Source organism: Nerophis ophidion, linkage group LG06, assembly GCF_033978795.1.
Source record: "Nerophis ophidion isolate RoL-2023_Sa linkage group LG06, RoL_Noph_v1.0, whole genome shotgun sequence".
NCBI lineage: Eukaryota > Metazoa > Chordata > Actinopteri > Syngnathiformes > Syngnathidae > Nerophis > Nerophis ophidion.
This window is the reverse complement of record NC_084616.1, coordinates 52611634-52633419: the sequence shown is the minus strand read 5'-3', so window position 1 is coordinate 52633419 and position 21786 is coordinate 52611634. Positions and strand designations below refer to the sequence as shown.

General features: G+C 39.2%; 1 protein-coding gene across 2 annotated transcripts in view; it reads left to right on the top strand.

Moving 5' to 3' along the window:
* LOC133554911 (sodium- and chloride-dependent taurine transporter-like) overlaps positions 1 to 21786 on the top strand; it is a 53614-nt gene that overhangs the window by 14723 nt on the left and 17105 nt on the right. Inside the window, exons 1-6 of one of the 2 annotated variants that reach the window (XM_061904182.1) lie at positions 5831 to 5986; positions 7310 to 7539; positions 7617 to 7751; positions 18569 to 18803; positions 19030 to 19162; positions 19527 to 19661. In XM_061904182.1, the coding sequence (XP_061760166.1) occupies positions 5976 to 5986; positions 7310 to 7539; positions 7617 to 7751; positions 18569 to 18803; positions 19030 to 19162; positions 19527 to 19661 (879 nt within the window). In that variant the 5' untranslated portion in view covers positions 5831 to 5975. Of the gene's footprint in view, positions 1 to 5830; positions 5987 to 7309; positions 7540 to 7616; positions 7752 to 18568; positions 18804 to 19029; positions 19163 to 19526; positions 19662 to 21786 lie in introns of those variants that run through there. The other variant, XM_061904183.1, reaches the window with a different exon arrangement.

Below are 21786 nucleotides of genomic sequence, written 5' to 3'. Positions count from 1 at the left end.
GTTCGGCGATCTGATCAGGGTCACCACACTCGCATGCCGCACTGTCCGCCAAGCCCCACATCTTCATTGATGACCCAAAGCGACTGACCCAGCGTGGTCCATTGCCAGCGTGGTAGATAGCGTGGCGCCATCTCCTGGGTCACAAATGTAGCAGTGGACTCTGGAAGACCCAGCTGACTCCCACTCCTGCTTCTAAGCTGCTGCCAACCATGCATCTCTGAAGATGTCCTCAGAGTTGCAGTTAAACATGTCTTGTGCTGCCTTGTTGTAGGGGTGGCGGGACTTGAGTCTGCTTGGAGGTGCTGGTGTTACTGTTGTGTTGTGCAAGATGTGCCAGTCATATATTTGTACCTTCCTGGCCAGGGCGAGTGTAGCAGCCTCCCTTCGGTATTCCCGCAAGGACTGGCTGGAGGGACACGGTTAGGCATCAAGCATCCAGTTATTATCCGGAGGGAGGTAGTAATAGTCACGTTGACCTTTCTCGCATGAGGGCTTTTGTTCCAGACTGTGCTGCAGTATTCCGCTGCAGAGAACACCAGGGCTTGGGTGGATATTTGCAACGTCTTAGCAGAGGCTCCCCAGGTTGTTCCAGCGAGTTGAAGCTTTAATAGCTGCAAAAGGTTGACCGACATCATGTTAAACCCTACGGGTTAGGAATGGGATGGCACTTGAAGTTCACATGTGAGTTAAGGCAGGTGGCCAAATATTTTTGAAGTTCACATGTGAGTTAAGGCAGGTGGCCAAATATTTTTAGCAATATAGTGTATATAGCAAAACACTCCTAACGAAGTAGTGCTAGCCACAACACCAGAGCACTTCTTCATTACGCACCCATTACTGTCACGGTGAGCGAGTTGCGTACAGGAACCCTGAAATTGCAAGAAAGTCGATTTTTGCACATTCTGATCTTGAGTGTGCAAACAATTACATACGATTCTGAACACAGATTTATGTTTTGTACTGCTGCCGGTTTTGCTGCAATGACTCTGACCATCTGTTGTGGATTTTAATTGTTATGTTTGAGTAGATTATCTGGGTATCATTTTATTTATATTATTAACGGATAGTGTGGCTCAGATAGGGTGGCCTTCCAGCAGCTTGAGGGTTCCTGGTTCAATTCCAGCTTCAGAAATCTTAGTCACTGTCGTTTCTCAACCAGCTCAGTGGCCTTGTGGTTAGAATCTCCGCCCTGAGACTGGGAGGTCAAGTCATGAGTTCAAACCCCGGCCGAGTCATACCAAAGACTCCAAAAAATAGGAACCCATTGCCTCCCTGCTTGGCACTCAGCATAAAGGGTTGGTACTGGGAGTTAAATCACCAAATGATTGCGGAGCGTGGCTCACGCTGCTGCTCAATGCTCACCTCACCTACTAAGAGGGTGAACATGGGGATGGGTCAAATGCAGAGGACACATTTCCCCACACCCAGTGTGTGTGACAATCGTCGGGACTTTAACTTAACTTTAACTTTCTCCTAGTGCCGCTCATCCTGGGTTATGAATGTGATTGCAGGTTTGGTAGTGGTCGGAGGGGCTGTACGTGCAAATTGGCAGCCATGCTTACATCAATCTACCCCAGAGCACCTGTGGCTAATGTTGCTTACCACTATCAACGTGTGAATTTGACCTGAATAAATGATGGGTTCTGCGAAGCGCTTTGAGTGTCTAGGAAAGCGCTAGATAAATCTAAACCATTATTATTGTTTAAGCATGTCAATGGATGGATGTCAATTACTAGTCTGTTTATCTTATATGTCACAAAATGTTGCAAAAATGTAAAGCTCGTTATTAAATAAAAAAACATTTTGGTTTTTGTTAAGTACCAGTTCAGGCACTGTTTAAACACCGTCTCCATTTAAAAAGTACTGAATTGGTACCAATAAGTGTACAAATGCAAACAATACCCATCCCTAAACAGTACTTTCACAATATCACCTTCAAGCACTTGTTGCAGATGGCTGAGTCTGCATCTTTTTGAGGTGACTTTTGAGCGTTTCAGCCTGAGCATTTTATATTGGGGTTAGATTAGTTTTTCTGTGTGCTTACTCAGGACGTATACCGAGTACCTGTATTTTTTTTTCTATACTATTCTATACTATACTGATGTCAGTATTTTCTTATCCTGCTAATCGTGGGAAGTCTGACACACTGTACCATTCGGTTCAACTGCTGCTGCATACGCATAAAGAATCAGCTTGTAATAATTAAAAATAGGAAACAACACCCCAGACACGTTTGTAACACAACAATTCATCCTCAAATGTCCCTAAAAGTCCAGCATGCTAATAAAAGTTATACCATTTCAAGTGAACGTCACTTAACTCATGACCGCCACTACAGCTCATCATCTACCCTCCTCATAGTGATCCATTAACCCACAGGCTAATAATAATCCACTCAAATGAGTGAAACATTGAAGTAATACAATAATCCATAAAGTTGCTCTGGCGCAAGATAAAATCCGCTGACAGGTCCTTCGTCGCCGCCTGATGTCACTCCATCACGGGGCGTTTGCGACTTGGCATTAATAGACACATTGCTTAAATAGGTTTCTATTAGTTCTACCTCTTGACTCTACAACTGGACGATTGAGCATTACACTTGATCACTGAGTCTTTTTATTTATATTGTTCACACAACAAAGAAACATACATAGGTCAAACTCTGGTCCGTCACTGGAATACGTCCGTGTGCAACATAATCACAAAACTCCTGTTACAAAATGCACACCCACATAACCTGCTAATTGATTGTATAGATTTTTGATATATTTTGTATGATATATATTATTTAAAGGGTATTTGCTCTGTATATGAATGCATAAATGATATTTCCAGCTAAGTGTAATTGTAATGAATAGAAACACAGTGATGGAACTGTGTGTTCTTTACAAGATGATGACATAACAACTGCATTTGCAAACATAGTTAACTAATTGCATATATTACTAATAAGTGTACCAATAAATACCGGTAGCGATAACAAATATTGATAAGGGGGTCATATTGATAAAATCTTAAAAATATACCTCACGATTGCTCGCTATAATTCACGTTAATACTTGATACCAATTAATGGCCACATTAAGTATACAGTTGATACAGATGCCAATAATTTATACGTTTTTACAAATGGTTGATTTATATAGGCTAGAAAGGTAAAGTTTCGTACCTGGCTAGAAAGGTAAAGTTTCGTACCTGACAAGTTCCAGCTACCTTGTCAGGTACAAAACTTTACCTTACTAGCCTATAAAAATCAACCATTTAAAATTTCAAATTGGTGCAGCAGCTTTATAGCCTAAGAAATGAAACGTTTAATGAGCAGTCTGGTCTTGATGCTTCGGTAACATTTGTCTTGATTGCCTGCTTGCACCAATGTTTTTCTTTTGGCAGCTTAGATTGGCAAATTCAGAAAACTGGTTTCCTCTTTTCAGTAACTGTATGTCCTAAAATGATTAATTTGTTTAAACCAGTGATTTTAAAACATGTAGTGTTGCAAAATTCCGGGAATATTCAAAATATATGGGAATTAACGGGAATAATGGGAAATTAATGGGAATAAACATTGAATGCAACATGCTAGATCTTGCGACATGATTATTAGATAAAACAACCTGATTTAATGCACATTCAGTAGAATTTCAACCCTTCACTGTGCATTCCTCCATCACATGTGCAGTGCATTCTTCCATCACATGCACATACAATTCCCAGCATGCTACACACTACAGCAGGGCTTTTGAAGCCACACTAGTATTTGAGCCCAAGGTCTTCATCCAGTCAGGTAAGTTTTGATAATGGGTAAATTTGTTCTATGGTATTTAAGTTTAATAGAGGTGTAATAGGTTGTAACTAGATGACTGTAGACTACTCCAGCAGACTTCCACTCAAGCTAGCTAGCTGTTCCTGTACTTGTTAAATGATTTTCGGGCCAATATCTCTAGCTAACCAGGTTTATGTACCACCACAGTCTCATGTGGGATCTGAGCCGAGGATGTCGTTGTAGCTTGTGCATCCCTTTGAGACACTCGTGATTTAGGGCTATGTAAATAAACAATGATTGACTGATTGATAATGAACCAACAATATTTCTCCGTTAGCCGTGATACTAATTTTCTCTTTGTTAAATCCCATTCATTTATGCTAACGTTATTGATCCGAATTGACCTTTTTTTTTATCTGTAAAGTTCAACTAGCAATTACTAAATATGAACGTGCAGTTTCCTCTGCCTTCTGTTCTGCTAGCCATTCTGTTGTCATACAAGAATGTCGGTTATAGTTTGATTTAGCTTGCTGATTGAGTGTTCCTTTGTTCATCTAGCCTACTTCTATTCATTTGTCCATCAGTAAAATATTTTTAAAGACTACTCCAATTGTTTAGCTGACTATTTGTATCTGTGTGGCATTGCATTAGTGTTTTACAAGAATAAATAATTACAAACAGAATAATGGCACGTATACCATCTGATGTGTGGAGACATTTCACCCCAACCAATGTAGGCGGAAAGACTGTATACATTTGCAAATACTGTGCAAAGAGCTACGTCAAAAATGCCACAAAGATGCAGCAGCATATGGAGAAGTGCCCAATAATATATAATTATTGTCATTCCCCATTAATTCCCATTAATTCCCACGGACTGTGCCCAACTTTAAATAATCAAAAATGGTCAATATTTCCAAACTTCCCGACCTTAACTTCTCGTGGTGAATTTCCGGAAACTTACCGGAAACTTTCCACCCCTTTGCAAGCCTAGTTACATGTACCACTAGTGGTATGTGGGCGCCATCTCGTGGTACAGCAAATAATCACTTCATTAAATATTCAAACACAGTGATACTGTTCAAACAGTGTGTAATGCTACAGTGGTCAAAATATTAAATATACTCTGCCATATCTTTAATTAATATTTTGGACTAATATTTTATTGTCTGTCATTATTGTGGTACTTGCAGAGCCAGGTGTTTTCTGAGGTGGTATTTTGTAAAAAAAAAAAAAAAAGTTTGAGAACCATTGGTTTAAACATTTAATCATCATTATTAAGTTATGTTATTAAATATAAGACTAATTTGCTGTCTCCTATACTGTGAAGCTAATACTTCACAATGTTTTGTTCAGATAGCTTTGCATGTATTGACCACCGCTGGATTAGTTTTAGCATCTTTTAATGCGCAAAATGTATAAAAGTGACCTCCCATATCCTTCAACTTTTCAAAAGTATTCAAACAGGGTGTCTATGTAGATGCCAACCACATCAGCATTGTCATTAATGTCCTTTGGTTTCTTAGACCAGCGGTCAGGAATTTTTCCCAATCCGTACGCATGAAATGCTCCTGCATTTTCTGGTCACACCATCAGACCGGTTATCTTTCAGCAGAGGCTGGTGGAATTCACATGACCGATAAGGAGTCATAGTAGCCGACAATCTTTCTTGAGCAATTTATTGTTTGATTATTAGTTATCTGACTTATCCTAGTAGACAATGCACTGTGTGAGTCATTTCTGGCAGTCAGTCATAAACTTCACATCCAGTTACTTGGAAATGCATTACGGCTTTGTATGTTAGAAGAATGATCGTATATATGTAAATATGTTTTATATATATAATATATATATATATAAATAATAGTAGCTGTAACATATTGTACATATAAAATTGAACCCCCTTTTTGTAACCTGTCATTTGTATTCTGCGTTCAACATGCATACATTTTGTGTGTGTGTGTGTGTGTGTGTGTCGGGGTGGTGGGGGGGCCGTAGCAGTGGGAAGTGGAAATTTACAGTCTCTCTTGTTGGTACCTGAGTTGTCCGTCAAAGGGAGGCACCGTCCAATCTCTTCTTTGGATTTAATTGTCTTTAGCTAAGGGGCGGGCTTTGCTGTCAGCTTCACTTCTGGTGACCCAGCTTGGCATAAATGCATTCAGTACAGAGGAATGGTGACATCTGAAAGCAGCAAACTCTTAACATAGTTGCAGCCATGAAGGAAATGTAAGTTTTATCTAATTGTTTTGTTTAGACAATATGATTTTTATGGACTTGGTTGTGTATCAATGTTTTTTTTTTCTGTCTGTAATAACTTAATTTAACAAATATTTTATTTAGTTATTTAAATTGTACGGTAATAGTTTCTTGAAAGCGTATTTGGATATTTCTAAATAAGTTGAACTCTTTTCACTATCCTATTCCAGGAGATGAAGTATGTTTTTTCTTCACTAATGAGAACTTTAGAGTTGTTTACATAGAATGATAAGAAGTCCTACTTAAAAAAAATAGAAGGCTAAATCCCAAGGACACGTTGAATGAACTCTTATCAAGCGGCCAGGAAGCCCCCCGGCACTTTGAGTCAGCCGGGTAGGCAGGTGTATGAGCAGTTGTGGGAGCCAAAGAGGGTAGAGGAAAAGAAAGGATGAGAAATGAAGTGGGCGAAATCCAGTTATGTAATGAGGTTTGAGAATGAAAAGCCGCTCAGTTTGACTTGTCATGCATAACGAGGAGAGAGAAAATGCCAGAAAACGATGACACAGTGTGCACACACTTAGGGACGGGGCTGTTGAGGTGAGAGAACATGATGATGATTCCGATGGGATTGGTAGGAGTGTTGTTGGCCAAACTGTAAGCTGGTTTGATATTTAGTGTTCTGTTTTTATATGGTTTGGTGACATATAAAAGAGCAGTTGCTCCCCTGTCATTAATTCTTGTTGGACATGATGTCGTTCCGCTCCTGTGGTCCCGTTAAAGTGTCCCCTCTTTAGACCAAGCTGGGGAATAGGTAGTTGGTAATGGATCCTATATATAAAATGTCCTGGAAAGTTGCAGCATAAACACTCAGGTATCCTTAAGCTGGTGTCTAAGTGGCCATGTTGTTTTTTTTCCTTCATTTAGTTCATTTGAAATGCAGAACAAGATAAACAACATCTTTTGGTCAACCTTTGGTGCAAAATGCATATTGTATTATTTTTCCTGCTATTGACATTAAACATATTGTACATACTGCACCGTGTATTCAGGAGCCTGCACACTGATTTGGGGAACACAATTGCTGTAAATACTCAACGCATTAAACATTCGTGTTGCCTTCTTAAGTAGACACCCAAACATTCCTTAGTCTTGAATGACCTCCACGCATCAACTCCTCAGATTAGCAAGATTAGCAACATGCCACTGAATATCATGTGCTTGGTGATTACACAGCATTCTTTACCACAAACAGGAGACAGTATTATCTCACTAATGCTCGGCCTGATCAGCATCTCATCCCGCTCACCTCTGTCCATCTCAACATACGGCATGTTTCCTCTGTGTCCTTCACAGCATGGCCCAAAAGGAGAAGTTTCAATGCCTGAAGGACTTCCACAAGGACACACTGAAGCCCTCACCAGGGAAAAGCCCAGGAACTCGCCCCGAGGACGAGGCCGAAGGCAAGGTCCCCCAGAGGGAGAAGTGGTCCAGCAAGCTCGACTTTGTTCTGTCTGTGGCCGGAGGCTTTGTCGGATTAGGGAACGTCTGGCGATTCCCTTACCTTTGTTATAAGAACGGTGGAGGTAGGCAAAAGCCGCACACACAAAGTGGTGAAAGTAGTGAGAAGTTGTCTAAGTGGGTTCTTGTGTCCATCACCCAGGTGCATTCCTTATCCCTTACTTTATCTTCCTGTTTGGCGGTGGCCTGCCCGTCTTTTTCCTGGAAGTGGCACTGGGCCAGTACACCTCTGAAGGAGGGATCACCTGCTGGGCCAAACTCTGCCCCATCTTCACAGGTTAGTCAAACCACACTCTGCTCCTTAGCTCATGATCAAGAAACATTTGATAACATTGGCAATGTTTGTCAATGAATGAAGTCACACTGAACTATGGCTGCACATATTCCACAACATTAGATTAATTTACAATCAAATCAAAGACAAGAACAGTGTCATCGTCTTTATAAAGTTATGCTCTGTTTTGATTGACACTGTCAGATAGGGGCATACCGATACGTTAATTATTTTATGCATCGCGATGCGACACAAAATAAATATTGTTATATTAGCAAACATTCAAAAATCTCTTATTTTCTAAGATAGCTAAATCACAGAGCCGCAGCACCCAACATTTGGACTCGCTGAAAAAGTTTGACGTCTACCGTGACATAATGCTGTGCAATATGGACAAAAGTATACAAATATACCGATTATATGCCATTTACAGTGGGGCAAAAAAGTATTTAGTCAGCCACCGATTGTGCAAGTTCTCCCACTTAAAATGATGACAGAGGTCTGTAATTTTCATCATAGGTACCCTTCAACTGTGAGAGACAGCATGTGAAAAAAAATCCAGGAATTCACATTGTAGGAATTTTAAATCATTTATTTGTAAATTATGGTGGAAAATAAGTATTTGGTCACTTCAAACAAAGAAGATTTTTGGCTCTCACAGACCTGTAACTTCTTCTTTAATAAGCTCTTCTGTCCTCCACTCGTTACCTGTATTCATGGCACTTGTTTGAACTCATTATCTGTATAAAATACACCTCTCCACAGCCTCAAACAGTCAGACTCTAAACTCCACTATGGTCAAGACCAAAGAGCTGTCGAAGGACACCAGGAAAATAATTGTAGACCTGCACCAGACTGGAAAGACTGAATCTACAATAGGCAAGCAGCTTGGTGTAAAAAAAAATCAACTGTGGGAGCAATTATCAGAAACTGGAAGACATACAAGACCACTGATAATCTCCCTCGATCCGGGGCTCCACGCAAGATCTGAAAATGATCATGAGAACGGTGAGCAAAAATCCCAGAACCACACAGGGGGACCTGGTGAATGACCTGCAGAGAGGTGGGACCAAAGTAACAAAGGTTACCATCAGCAACACACTACACCAACAGGGAATCAAATCCTGCAGTGCCAGACGTGTCCCCCTGCTTAAGCCAGTGCATGTTCAGGCCTGTCTGAAGTTTGCCAGAGAGCACATGGGAGAATGTCATGTGGTCAGATGAAACCAAAATATAAATTTTTGGTAAAAACTCATCTTGTCGTGTTTGGAGGAAGAAGAATACTGAGTTGCATCCCAAGAACACCAAACCTACTGTGAAGCATGGGGGTGGAAACATCATGCTTTGGGGCTGTTTTTCTGCTAAGGGGACAGGACGATTGATCCGTGTTAAGGAAAGAATGAATGGAGCCATGTATCGTGAGATTTTGAACCAAAATCTCCTTCCATCAGTGAGAGCTTTGAATGGTTGACCAAATACTTATTTTCCACCATAATTTACAAATAAATTCTTTAAAATTCCTACAATGTGAATTCTGGGATTTTTTTTTCTCCACATTCTATCTCTCACATTTGAAGTGTACCTATGATGCAAATTACTGACATCTGTCATCATTTTAAGTGGGAGAACTTGCACAATCGGTGGCTGACTAAATACTTTTTTGCCCCACTGTACATCCTGATAACAATATATGTCATGATGTTGTGTTTTTCTTAAAATTATATTTATATATAAAATGAATACCAGTTTTACCTATCTTTTCTAATTTTACTTATAAAACACATTTTGTACTGTACCGGTATATAACGACAAGACAATTAAACTCTTGTTAGTGTTAGCCTTTCTTTTCGACAGTGTACATACTAGGTCAATATCATCACATATCTGTAATTTTCTCAGTGTCTGCCTTTGAACAATGACTGTCATGCTCGTTTGGGTGTGTTGTTATTTGTTATTATTATTGTTTTGTGGATTTGAGGTAACATTAGTACTTAGTTGCATTTTAACACTGTCTCTGTATTGTTTTTCACATTGTTTTCAAGCAATATTAGATGTCTTCACGTCACTCGTGGCGTTTTTCGGTCGGTGTCTTGACTTTTTTAAAATCCAAACTAGAGCCAAACAACTGAGTTGCTATTCCTTCTTTTTGGCACCAATTCCTCTTCAGGTTTTGTTTGTTTAGCTACCGTTATGCTGTATGTCTCTGCTAATAGCAGACTGCAGCATTATTGACATCAATGATCCGCTGGCTCTCGTTATTAGGTGTTTTCAAGTGACATACAAATACTACTGCATAGCTGCAGCAGTTAGCAGGTACAAACCCCGTTTCCATATGAGTTGGGAAATTGTGTTAGATGTCAATATAAACGGAATACAATGATTTGCAAATCCTTTTCAACCCATATTCAGTTAAATATGCTACAAAGACAAACTGATAAACATTTTTTTTGTTGCAAATAATCATTAACTTTAGAATTTGATGCCAGCAACACGTGACAAAGAAGGTGGGAATAAATACTGATTAAGTTGAGGAATGCTCATCAAACACTCATTTGGAACATCCCACAGGTGTGCAGGCTAATTGGAAACAGGTGGGTGCCATGATTGGGTATAAACACAAGCTTCCCAAAAAATGCTCAGTCTTTCACAAGAATGGATGGGGCAAGGTACACCCCTTTGTCCACAATTGCGTGAGCAAATAGTCAAACAGTTTAAGAACAACGTTTCTCAAAGTGCAATTGCAAGAAATTTAGGGATTTCAACATCTACGGTCCATAATATCATCAAAAGATTCAGAGAATCGGGAGAAATCACTCCACGTAAGCGGCATGGCCGGAAACCAACATTGAATGACAGTGACCTTCGATCCCTCAGACGGCACTGTATCAAAAACCGACATCAATCTCTAAAGGATATCACCACATGGGCTGAGGAGCACTTCAGAAAACCACTGTCACTAAATACAGTTTGTCACTACATCTGTAAGTGCAAGTTAAAGCTGTACTATGCAAAGCGAAAGCCATTTATCAACAACATCCAGAAACATCGCAGGCTTCTCTGGGCCCAAGATCATCTAAGATGGACTGATGCAAAGTGGAAAAGTGTTCTGTGGTCTGACGAGTTCAAATTGTTTTTGGAAATATTCAACATCGTGTCATCCGGACCAAAGGGGAAGCAAACCATCCAGACTGTTATCGACGTAAAGTTCAAAAGCCAGTATCTGTGATAGTATGGGGGTGCATTAGTGCCCAAGACATAGGTAACGTACGCATCTGTGAAGGCACCATTAATGCAGAAAGGTATATACAGGTTTTGGAACGACATATGCTGCCATCCAAGCACCGTCTTTTTCATGGACGCCCCTGCTTATTTCAGCAAGACAATGCCAAGCCACATTCAGCACATGTTACAACAGCGTGGCTTCATAAAAAAAGTGCGGGTACTTTCCTGGCCCGCCTGCAGTCCAGACCTGTCTCCTATCGAAAATGTGTGGCGCGTTATGAAGCGTAAAATACAACAGTGGAGACCCCAGACTGTTGAACGACTGAAGTTGTACATAAAACAAGAATGGGAAAGAATTCCACTTTCAAAGCTTCAACGATTAGTTTCCTCAGTTCCCAAACGTTTATTGAGTGTTGTTTAAAGAAAAGGTGATGTAACACAGTGGTAAACATGCCCTTTCCCAACTACTTTGGCACGTGTTGCAGCCATGAAATTCTAAGTTAATTATTATTTGTGAAAAAAAAAAAGTTTATTAGTTTGAACATCAAATATCTTGTCTTTGTACTGCATTCAATTGAATATGGGTTGAAAAGGATTTGCAAATCATTGTATTCCGTTTATATTTACATCCAACACAAAGTCCCAACTCCTATAGAAACGGGGTTTGTAGATATTCAAAGTACATATTTTTTCGGCGGCCACATTTTTGGTAAATCACTACTCAATAGTGCGCAAATAATAAACTATACACTGTATATCCATTCATTCTGTAACTACCTACTGGTGTTAAAGTGTACATTCGTGTGTTATGACACTCATTGTTCCCATGGTCTGTAAACACCATGTGTTGACAGAGAATGAGGAAGTAATGTTGTGTGTTTGGGGAAACAAGGAGGCAGATGCGTGTGCATGCAGGAAATACTTGTTGGAATTGGGCTGGTTAAAATAAGATTGGCGATAAAAGTTAAAAAGATTGTTGGACTTTGTGTGTCTTATTGACGCTACAAAACATTATATTACTTGACTTTGTGTTCACATATAAAAAAACATTTTAAGGTGTGGCGGCTAATATTTCGCTGTGGCACACTACCGTGATTAGTTACATTAATGGTTTATATTGTATGATAGATATTTTAATGTGGTACGATTATATGTAGCTCAATCGCATAGCACTACCGGGACGGTAATGATGACGAGGAGGTAGTTCATCAACAATGTTTTTTTTGCGAAACTGGCTACTGCAACAACAGCAACAAAAACAATCTTTTTTTTCTCCACACTCAACCGTTCTTTCTCACTTGGACCTCACTTTTCTCTTTAAAAATCAAAGAAATAAAATTGCTCTCACAATCATCTTCGACTCCAGTAGTATCCATGGTGGTCTCTGATCACAGCCACCATAGATGTTTTGCTAAATTATTGAAATTCAGAGTGATTAGCATGAAGGATGAATTCAATTACTGTGCTAAGTTACTACATCAGAATAATGCACATACTGTAGCAAGACAGAAATGATGGGTTGCTGATTATGGGGTGAGTGGGTGTACTGGATTGATAGATTCTTGTTGACATGGAAACAGACACGACAGAAAAAAGACATCAAGTTGCCTAGCAATGTACACTGCATGATGTGTTGTCACTGCACTGTTTACAAGATTGTGGTATGCTGTTGTGGTCATGTTCTGTTTGGGTCAGTGATGCTGTGCATGTAGACAATATGGGGTACCATCACTCCCCTCCCCAGCCTTTGTTGTGTACACATAAGACATATCAGATGAATCAATCAATCAATCAATCAATGTTTATTTATATAGCCCTAAATCACAAGTGTCTCAAAGGGCTGCACAAACCACAACGACATCCTTGGTAGAGCCCACATAAGGGCAAGGAAAAACTCACCCCAGTGGGACGTCGACAATGATGACTGAGAAACCTTGGAGACCGCATATGTGGGCAAGAAGAAAAAGGAAACTGAGCAAAATCAGATTTCCAGCAGCTGCTGTTTTAGGGATGTTTGCTGTGTGCTCCTTCGGATTAATTCCACTCTTGGCCACAAAGTGAGCAGCAGCATGTCTTTTTATCACATACTGTATCTCATGCAGCACACTCTTGGTCTCACCTGTCCTACATTGACACGTCTGTCAGTTTGCATTTTACATGGCAATTTGTATAAAAATACTCTGGAGCTGGGAGTTGTATATAGAGGTTAGAGCAAAGTCAGCGAAAAATAGCACAGCATCCTTACAACTATGTGCCCCTTGACAACCTCATTGTCTGAGTAGTATTATCAAGAGTTTCCCAACAACAATCTTGTAAAACACTGGGGTTGGGCAAAAGTTGCTGCATCTTACATAGACTAGTTATACTGTGGACACGGCTGTCCTATAGCCCAGTAGTTGACCTAATATCAAAGTAAAAAACAACAAAAATCATTCAGAAACCAAAAAAAAAATGTATGACACTAGATAAAATTTATTGGCCTCCCAGTCCTTACATCATTTGACCTGCTATCTGTGATAAGCTAATAGAGGAAAATAACGACAATGGAACCAGTGGGGGAATGTATTACTACACTGTAGGCCACTCACAATTGCACAAAGAAATATTGAACATGTTTTACTTAAGTATTACCTGTATTTAGAATGCAAAATACAAATAGACTGAAGAATACATAATACAGGGGTCACCAACGCGGTGCCCGCGGGCACCAGGTAGCCCGCAAGGACCAGATGAGTCACCCGCTGACCTGTTCTAAAAATAGCTCAAATAGCAGCACTTACCAGTGAGCTGCTTCTATTTTTTACATTTTATTTATTTACTAGCAAGCTGGTCTCGCTTTGCTGGACATTTTTAATTCTAAGAGAGACAAAACTCAAATACAATTTGAAAATCCGAGAAAATATTTTAAAGACTTGGTCTTCACTTGTTTAAATAAATTCATTTATTTTTTTACTTTGCTTTTTATAACTTTCAGAAAGACAATTTTAGAGAAAAAATACAACCTTAAAAATTATTTTAGGATTTTTAAACACATATTCCTTTTTACCTTTTTAAATTCCTTCCTCTTCTTTCCTGACAATTCAAATTAATGTTCAAGTATTTTTTTTTTATTATTGTAAAGAATAATAAATACATTTTAATGTAATTCTTCATTTTAGCTTCTGTTTTTTCGATAAAGAATATTTGTGAAATATTTCTTCAAACTTGTGATTAAAATTCAAAAAAATAATTCTGGCAAATCTAGAAAATCTGTAGAATCAAATTTAAAACTTTATTTCAAAGTGGATTTTAACCTATTTAAAACATGTCATCAAAATTCTAAAATTCATCTTAATCAGGAAAAATTACTAATGAGGTTCCAAAAATTCTTTTTTAAATTTTTTCAAAAAGATTCAAATTAGCTATTTTTTATCTTCATTTTTTTCGGTTGAATTTTGAATTTTAAAGAGTCGAAATTGAAGATAAATTATGTTTAAAAATTGAATTTTCTTTTTTTTCTTGTTTTCTCCTCTTTTAAACTGTTCAATTTATTGTTTTTTTCATCATTTATTCCCCACAAAAAAACTTCCGTAAAAGGAAAAAAATGTACGACGGAATGACAGACAGAAATACCCATTTTTTTAATGTATATAGATTTATTTATTAAAGGTAAATTGAGCAAATTGGCTATTTCTGGCAATTTATTTAAGTGTGTATCAAACTGGTAGCCCTTCGCATTAATCCAGTACCCAAGAAGTAGCTCTTGGTTTCAAAAAGGTTGGTGACCCCTGACATAATAGATAATAAAAGCAGCCTACAGGAAGATATTGTTCAAGTTATAGTTTTAAGCATCACTTTTCTTGAGTGAAGGAGTTGCACAAGGTCAGAAATTGTTTTGTACTGTCCATTTTAATTAAATTACATCATCAGGTGGAAAAAAAAAACAATTAACTAATCGCTCCAGTACACAGTGTTTTGAGAAGTTAAATATAAACCTGTCATGTCATTAAAACAGCTGAAAGATTAGTTCAGAACATAGCAAATTTGTAGAAAGAGACTTGGTGAACAGATGGCTGCATCTGTGTTCCATGAGCATGCTGTGCCTGAAGCAGATGACGCATGCAGTTGAGGACAAGAACATATTTGTACACTTTTGCATTCATTATTTGATACTGCACGTTTCATTAATAAAAAAAATAAAAAAAACGTGCCATGTCTCAAGCGAATGAAAAGTGTGTGAAAGGTGTCGAGCTACATTGTGACAGATCCACAGCAAGTTATCACTACGCAGCTGTTTGATTTTATGGTTGCCACTGACAAAGTTAGCCACAGTAGAAGAATTTAGCAGCTTACGAGCCAAAATTTCCCTCAGGAGGAGAGACAACATGACTACTAATGTCACTGGCCACTTTATTAGATATACTCCCCTCTTTACCATTTGGCGTTTTGGAGCTGACTAATGTAGCTTGAATCACTCCTCTGAGATTTTGCATTATAATATTAGACGTAATGCACATTTGTGGGCTGTGCATCCACAATGTGAATCACCCAACAAAATGTAGTTACAGTCAAGTGCAACTTTGAGGTGCAGTGGTAGCTCGACTTCCATTATCAGTCTTTTCCAAAGGGTATGTTGAAAACCGAAAACCGAAACGTGTTCTCATAAGAAACAATCCGTATTAAATCCAAATATACTGTAGAACACCCAAAAATGTTAACACAAAGTATTTTTTAAATAGAGAATATTATAGTTTTACATTCAGAAAATGATACAAAATGCAATTAAATGTACTTAAAATTATATATATTAATATTAATAATATTAATAGGTTTTTCCTGTGTGATAAAAGAGGGGATAACGGGGACGTCCTGCTTTGGCTGCCGCTTTGTTTTATTATATTTTACTGCCTATGCATATGTCAATGTTTACTTTTGTATGCACAAAAAATCAACACAAACTCCGTACTTTGGAGCAATGTTCACAAACTATATTATTTGGCTTGTTAGCTTCCTGTCACAGATGAGCAATGATGGTGGTGGTTAAGGGAAGAGTGGTTTGATATAGCATGCTAGTATTGTTGGAACTCCATGATTTTTGTGCACGTAATGCCATGTGCGTTAGCAAGACAAGCGGGTGTAGTTTGCAGCCGCGCTTGGGGGGTCTACTGGCCTCGGTGTTGAGAGCCACAGATGTAAGGCTAAGAAAGACAGACGAGGCAGGCGGGCGTGTTCATGGGTTGAAATGCCTGCCTGTTTGCGGGTCTGCTGAGCACTCTCCAAGTGGGAGTGTGACTGATGTCGTATTAATAAAAAAAAAATTCTAAGATGTCGTGTTAGGTTACGTCCCAAAGACCGATTAGTCGATTGCGATCGACAGGTTGGCAAAACCCTGGTCTATATTTTTTCACAATTACAAAGTTTATTTTATACAAATTTTGACCTAATGGGGTTCACGGCTGTCACTCACCTGGTCTCGTCAAAACGTACATGCAGGGAGCGCGTACACACATACAAAAGCAGTCCAAGAGAAGCAGCAAACAATTTGCAGTCATGTTGTTGTTATAGTAGAATATACATTCAATCACAGCTAACGCTAGCTATCCAATTTGGTAATAATAGCTAACAACAACCTAAAGCTAAGATGCGTGCATGTGTTGCGTGTATACCTCATTACATACGAGAATATACTGTGTAAAATACATCGGAAAGTTGGCCCCCTGTAGGCATCTGTGTATATGTTGCAAACAGTGCCCTCTTAGACTCTTGATGCCATTAACGCCCCCTTCGTACTTTGCGTTTACTTTGATAAATAAGGGGGGAAACACGAGTTAATTCAAGAACTCAAAGTACTGGGATTCTTGTTATTCCCAAAAACGGCTATGCAACAGCTTTTTTGTTTACACAACTTTGATAACATCAATTGATGCAGCCGCTGATTTTTGGCACAACACGTCACACAGTCGTCATTGCTCAACCTTTCAGTGCGCTCAAAGTATTCGCAGCGTTTCACTGTTTCCACACTTTATGTTACAGCCTTATTCCAAAATGGAATACATTCATTTTTGTCCTTAAAATTCTACAGACAACAGTACATGATGGCAATGTGAAAATGTAAAAAAAAATTTATTTTATGCAAATGTATTGCAAATTAAAACATTCAAAACACATGTACATAAGTATTTACAGCCTTTCTTCAATACTTTGTTGATGCACCTTTGGCAGCAATATACAGCCTAAAGTATTTTTAATTATGATGCCACAAGCTTAGCACACCTATCTTTGGCCAGTTTTGCCCAACGAGCACAAAATGCGTAACGGAAAATAATTAGGAAGCACTGAGATAAGCTCCAGCACCCCCCGCGATCCCCAAAGGGACAAGTGGTAGGAAATGGATGGATGGATGGATGGGCTAGGCTTGCCTAAAAAGTCTTCTGATGATCAAGTGGTCAAGGTGGCGGTTGAAACGTGGGTGTTTTTTTTTTTTTTTAATCTATAACTGAGTTATATACTTATGTTTTCACCACACTTGTGTGGCAGAAAACACTAACTTTATAAAGCCACTGGTATTGTTTTAATACTGTCATAAATTCAAATGAAAATACCTAAAATTGAGGGCTTTTCGCAACATTTTAGATGAGATTAAAAAAAGAGATTAATTAGATTAATTAATTTATTACAGATCATAATTAATTTATTACAGATCATAATTAATTTAAAAAAAGAGATTAATTAGATTAATTAATTTATTACAGATCATAATTAATATTTTAATAAAATGGTAATAATTGACAACACTAAAGGTACTGATAGTGTGTTAATGGTTCTACAACTGAAACAGTGTATGAAAACTGAGACAGAAAAACTATAAATAATTTTTATCTAAAACCGGGATGTATGAAAACTGAGTTACCACTGTACTGTATATGTCCTGGGCATGACGTTAAAGTGCATCCAGTAGTGGAGGCTCCTCTATGGGGTCTTGGGTCACTAGGAGGTTAACCCCTTTACTACTGTTACCCCAGGCCTAGTACCTGACTGCCCCCATATGGTAAATGGTAAATGGGTTGTACTTGTAAAGCGCTTTTCTACCCCTTATTAAGGAGCCCAAAGCGCTTTGACAGTATTTCCACATTCGCCCATTCACACACTGACGGTGGGAGCTGCCATGCAGGTGATGCATGGCACCATGCATCACCTGCATGGCATATGCATGCATATGGTGAAGACCTCAACGGCGTAGCAGGCAGACGATGGTAGATATTAAGAACTACCACAACGGTTGCGATGGCGGGAGAAGGCTGCAGCAAAAAAGGGTCCCCAGTCGTCTTGGACTCCATGCCACTGGACCCTGAACCGATTCTGTCAAGGATCGTGTGGTGACTGTCTGTGCACCAGTCTCCCCATGTTAAACAAAGTCATGCACAAGCATTCTCCATAAACGGATACACCCCTACCAGGAGGATTGTCATACTCGTTCGAGTGACTGCCGATGCTGACTGTATAGTACACTGCTGCTGGGGTTGATTACAACAGAGAAATTGGTCATTTGTGTTGCTTTTGTCATGGATAATGTGACTTGGATTAGCTTGAATTTAATGTTCTCTCTTTCTTGTCTGCAGGGATTGGCTATGCTTCAATCGTGATCGTGTCCCTGTTGAATATCTACTACATTGTGATCTTGGCCTGGGGACTATACTACCTATTTCACTGCTTCCAGCCTGAGCTCCCCTGGGCCAAATGCAAGCAGCCCTGGAACACAGAATTCTGTGTGGAGGACACTGTCCGGAAAAACAAGACCCTTTGGCTGGCGGCCAATGTTACCAACTTTACCTCCCCTGTGACAGAGTTCTGGGAGTGAGTATTTACTAACCGGCTGCCACAATTGGAATTAATTGCTTTTAAGTCTCTGCCCGTTTGTCATAGTCCTACTTGCACTGTCTAATTGAACTAGAAGTGGCACTTTAGTCACGGTTTTAAAATGAAAGAATAGACAACTGAAAGCTCCTTCATTCGAACTTGTTCATGTCACATCCCCCAATTTTTGAAAGTATAAAAATGCATATTGTTTTGTTATGTGCAGACGCAACGTCCTAACCATCTCTTCTGGGATTGAGGACGTCGGGCCTCTGAAATGGGACCTGGCCCTTTGTTTATTAGCAGTGTGGATTATCTGCTTCTTCTGCATCTGGAAAGGTGTCAAGTCTACGGGAAAAGTGAGTGAGTTTTGGACTATTAATATTATTATCATTATGCTGACGTCATGGCCTTATTTTGGCACCTGTTGCTCACCGTGTCATAAAGTCGGCCCAAACAGCAATTAGAAATGATTAACTCTTCCTTTATTTATTTACTAATGAAATTATCTCCATGTTTATTGTTGCAAAATCTCTAAAGTTGTTCCATGTAGGTGACATAATGTATGTTCAGAATGTGAGTAAAATCTAATCCAACAACCTGAACGCATCGTTCTAGATAACGGCTAATCTGTCATTATAACGATGAATGTATCTGTGAGAAGTAGATGTTATGGGTCATGCATGCATGGCCAGATTATAATAAATGCTTTGTTTTATGTAGGTCGTGTACATAACAGCAACATTCCCATTCGTGATGCTGATTGTGCTGTTGGTGCGTGGAGTCACCCTGCCTGGGGCGTCAGAAGGCATCAAATTTTACCTTTACCCTAACCTGACTCGCCTGCAGGACCCAGAGGTAGCATGGGAATTTGTTTTTTGTTTTCTTTGTCTTTTCTTTTGCAGTTTTACTGTGTTAAGGTGTTAAGAACTAAAAGCACTTCAGTTAAAATGTTAATGCATTTAAAAAGTGTTGAATTCTTGTATGTAGGTCACATAAAATTTCACAGTGCAGCCCAGATTTAAATATGCATCAGATTTTGCATCCATCGTTTAATATTTGAGGAGCAATTATTTCGTTTTGTGTGTCCTCATCACTGTTTTAATCGCAATTGGTACATTTCCATTGGCAATGTTGGTTATCATTGCTGTGGGGATGCCATACTTGTGACGTAACCCACTACTGTTGAATGTAAAAAAAAAAATCCATCACACTTTTCCAGGTGATCTATTTTGAATATGTCATTCATTTTTCTCACATTTAGATTACTTTTCTTACATTTAGCTCATTCTCTTCACATTTGTGGTAGGAATTTAATAGTGAATATGAATCATGTCTGTTTTTGTTCTTACACCGATTCAGTGTGCATAAATTGTATGCGTCTTTCCTCATTTGGCTGTACTGTTACATGGTTCATAGCATACTTGCCAACCTTGAGACCTCCGATTTCGGGAGGTGGGGGATGGGGCGTGGTCAGGGGTGGGGCGGAGGCGTGGTTGGGGGCGTGGTTAAGAGGGGTGGCATATAATTCACCAACTCAAGTATTTCATATATAGTTCATATATATATATATATATATATATATATATATATAATGTATGTATGTATGAAATACTTTACTTTCCGTGAATTCTTGCTATATATATTTATTTTATTATATATATAAATAAAATAAATAGTTGAATTTCCGACGGCACCTATAAGAAACACAGTTGTTCTACTAACTGTACTGTGCTTGCTGGTTACTAAAAAACAAAAACAAAACTTACCTTTCACTATTTGAGTAACCTTTGTTCTGCCATTTGCGTATTGACGAGCGATCTCCGAATCAGGGAACATTCTTCACGATTTTGTTGTAGACATCCGCGAATGAGAACGGGATGTTGCTTCCAGCTATCAGCATATCCATCTTTGTTTCAGCATAAGCTACACCATTGGGTCTCCATTTTGCGAGGTGGGCCATAATACTGGGTTGTAAACGATGCTGCGCTGCGGACGATTTGTGCTTCGCTGACTGACCGTTCATGGCTGAGTATATCCGCTCGGCCGCCATGTTCAATGGAGAACTCTGTTCTACAAAATTTACAGGCAACATACCCTTTCCCCTTCAAACTCTCCTGAATAAACTGAAATTATTGTTTCCAATCGTTCTGGAACTTGCAAGCGTATTTTTTCATTTTGCTCGTCGACGGTGTAATAGATTGGGTTGGCGTCAGTAACCAGGCGACGTGATGAAGTTACGTCTCTTTACGGTGGGCTTCAGAACAGACTCCCTAATGCATGTTCCTTGACTGCACTTAAATGTAGAATATATTTACATTCTATTCTATGTACAGTAGATGGCAGTATTGTCCTGTTTAAGAGGGTCACAACATTGAGTCAGGTCTGTGTGGAGCTAGTAGGGGGCGTGGCCTCCAGCTCCGCCTGAATTTCGGGAGATTTTTGGGAAAAAAATTGTCCCGGGAGGTTTTCGGAAGAGGCGCTGAATTCCGGCAGTCTCCCGAAAAATCCGTGAGGGTTGCCAAGTATGGTTCATAGTGGGGTCACATATTAACTTTAATTTGCTTGAAACAATGCAATCACAGTCATGTTAAGTTGCTTTCAGTAACTAGTTAACACACCGGCTTTTATCTGGTCCAAACCATGTGACTTCTGTGACATTGTTGTCTAGATGATAATGACAGCCTCAGTCAGTGTAAGGTTTTCATTTAGTGTCACAGGTTTGAATCTGGCGGTTGCCTCTCGCTTTACATGTCATTTTTTCATCTTCCCGCTATGTTCCTTCCCCGCACTACAAATCCTCTTCAACAGCACGGGTGGTCAGAGTTGTGGGCAGTGACAGATTAACACTATTAGCGTTGTATGTTGTTGAAACGCGAGAGTTTATCGTGTGTTGCACAATGACATAAAAAAGTTGAAAACGAGCAATCAAACATGACTGCGAACGCGAAGTAACTGTGCGGCGCTAAAATTGGACACATAC